At 44.1% G+C, this 2,872-nt stretch overlaps 1 protein-coding gene across 1 annotated transcript in view; it reads left to right on the top strand.

Annotated features, from left to right (window-relative positions):
• The window catches only part of zdhhc2 (zinc finger DHHC-type palmitoyltransferase 2), a gene marked incomplete at its 3' end in the record, with an annotated part of 22,753 nt that overhangs the window by 12,359 nt on the left and 7,522 nt on the right, over positions 1–2,872 (top strand). Inside the window, exon 2 of the mRNA XM_035668987.1 lies at positions 4–213. Coding sequence (XP_035524880.1) covers positions 87–213 — 127 coding nt within the window. The remainder of the gene's footprint in view (positions 1–3; positions 214–2,872) is intronic.

The following is a 2,872-nucleotide window of genomic DNA, read 5'->3' as shown; positions in this document are numbered from 1 at the left end:
CACACACTCACACACACAGAGAGAAGAGGGAGCCGGAGGAAGAGTAAACACAGGATTGCGCACGAGAAATGATCCGCTCCTAGACTATGGCACCGTCGGGCTCGCGTAGTATCAAGAAGGGCTGTCAGAGAGTTTTGTACTGGATCCCGGTCGTCTTCATCGCCCTCATAGTGGCTTGGTCATACTACGCCTATGTTTTGCAGCTTTGCATAGGTAAGAAACCATCTGTCTGGGTAGTATGAGGAGTAGGTGTGTGTCTGTGTGTGTGTGTGTGTATGAGGGGGAAATGCTTCTGACTGGTGTGTGTGTGTGTGTGGCTTTTTGTGTGTGTGATGGGGTGTGGAGACATTTCTGTTTCAGCAGTTTGTGGTCCAGGCTGATGATTTTTTCCCCCTCTTTTGGATGCAGAGGACTGTCTTGTTGTTTATGCAGTGTGTGGACAGTGTCAGTCACATGACAGTAACAGTTCACCCAGGGATTGTCAGCATATTGTTACAAGGAAGTCACAATGTATGCATGAAATACACATTTTTTTCACATCACAGCACGGACATAATTAGAAGCATTTGACAACCTGCTTTTATTGTGAAGGAGTTTTTAATAACATTATCACAGGGTGTGTAGAATAGGATTAAGCCATCCTATGAGATTCATTATCTGACTCCACCACTATCACTCTATCAGCACTATCTTAAAGACTTACTGTAATAGCCTCAGGCTCATGTAGTTGCCGGGCTTCATTACCTGAATTTATATCCTCCGCCACAACACCAACAGCATTATCTGTTGGCAAGAAGTCTGACTGTAATGGCTTTTGAGTCAGACCTGCCTCCTTCCTCCACGTTCCTCCGGCTGCTGAGGGTTGGACGGTGCGGTTACAGACAGCGAGCCTCTTTGGTGAACGGTGAACACAGAGTTGACCTGGATAGTGAGTAATGGTTTCTAGGATGTCTCAGAGGAGTCTCAGCAGCCTGCTCATGTGCTCCATTTGGCAGCTTGTCAGACCACTAGGAAAGCAGATCTCCTCTGTCAAAAAGGGGGTTGAAATGGAGACGGTTTAATGAGACCAAACAGAGGAAAACACAGGCAGGGAGGGTTTGTTATTCTGGCTGTTTGTTCCTAAAGTCTGATATTCTCCAGATTTAGCCAGACTTCTTCAACTGAAAGGGTACACATTCATGTTTGTCTGTACACCTGATTGAATAGTGAGACTTAAGTATGCTGCAGGAGTCATTAGGGCCTGGGTCACTGGGTTCACCAGCACTGGCCAGGGGTGTCATGCCCTCCTCTCGAAATCTGACTGCTAAGTCGATCTGATTGCCCTCCCTCCCCCAACCAGAGTCAGAAGGTTATAGGTAGTTGGCTTCTTACTGTCATGGATGGATTATTTAACAGGCCTACCGGGTACAAGCCCAGGGCACCTGGACCAGAACCTCTGAATGAAGCAACGTTTCTTGTTGTCAAATGACCACAAAGAGACGGAAATGACCACAAAGAGACAGAAAATGAACACGAAGAGATGCAAAACCACCACAAAGAGACACAAAAAACACAAAGACTGACCACAAAGAGACAAAAAACATTGGGGTGTATTGCTGCGTTGTGGGGGGGCTGTTACATGTCTGTATCCAGGAGCCTGTTTTCTCATAACCCGTCCATGGATGAAGGATATTTGGAGTTACTATAATAAATAGCAGCTATTTTGTGATATTATTTCATATTATAATATTTGAAGAAGTTCATTATTCATTTATTACAATGAATAAATAATGTAAGAATTAATAATGTACAGTTTAAATGTGAATCTTAACACGTTTTTACCCCCTTCCTTTGAGAGAGAGTGGACACTTTTAAAGTGTTCAGAGGCCTGCCAGCGTCTGTCTCAGGATGAACTCTCTTCTAGAGTTACAGGACGCCATGTCTCTGCTGCCTGCTCCATGAGATATTGAGATGTCCTTCATTACTGCAGGGTGTGAGGAAAGCAAAAAAAACAACCCAAAAAACACTGTTTGGTCAGGCTTTTTTTTAAAAACCATCTTGTTTTGCATCCCGTAGAAAAAGAGCGAATTTGTGATGCATTTGAGTCACATGGGGACGGACAGAGGAAAACAGCAGCTGCAGGGCTGGACAGTGGTTGCTCAGGGCCAGTATGTGCTCTTCAGACAGACACACAGACAGTTGTGTGAAAGTATCGTCAGCTGATACCTCTCGTTCGGCAGCTCAGTTAATCCCATTGTCTGGCTTACATAATTCACCCCAAGCAATCTGCGGTTGACCCATTTTATTTTAAAGCACCAAACTTCAGCCTTTGAACAGTTGGTGCCTTTTTTCCCCCAAGACTGTTAAAAATGTGAAATCAGGTGGTCTTCCTAAAGTCTGTGTATTGTTTGGAAATTTGCCTTGTGGTAGTAAAAATGCAGAGAGGAAAAGAGACAGAGAGCATGGCAGTGACCGTAATGCTTTAATATACACATTAATATACATCCTTGCTCATGCTTTTAATCACACTCACACACTTATGCTTCACTGTCAGACTCTGGGGCTTTTATGCTGGCAAGGCATGGGCATGCACACGATTTTTGGCTGCATGCCTCGATTCAGCTCCTTGGCTTACCTTTCCTCAGTTCCTGCTGTGTGCATATGCGTGTGTGTGCTGCTATAATTGCTGAAGATGGATGATTCTGTATGCTCAGCTAATCATTGCTTAGATATTGGGAAAAATATAAAACCCTGTCAACTAAACCTCCAACAGGTCTTATCTCTTGTCTTTTTTTAAAGACCGGTTGCGCAAAACAGCTTAAATATGCTCCTTAAGTGTGACACTTAAGGCTTAATTTCTTCTCAGCTGAGGGCTTTATGTACTTAAGGGTGC

This window comes from Morone saxatilis, unplaced genomic scaffold, assembly GCF_004916995.1.
Source record: "Morone saxatilis isolate NCDOM2014 unplaced genomic scaffold, NCSU_SB_2.0 Contig22, whole genome shotgun sequence".
NCBI classification, from domain to species: Eukaryota; Metazoa; Chordata; class Actinopteri; family Moronidae; genus Morone; species Morone saxatilis.
Note: the sequence above shows the minus strand (reverse complement) of the source record. Positions and strands in the feature narration are given on the sequence as shown.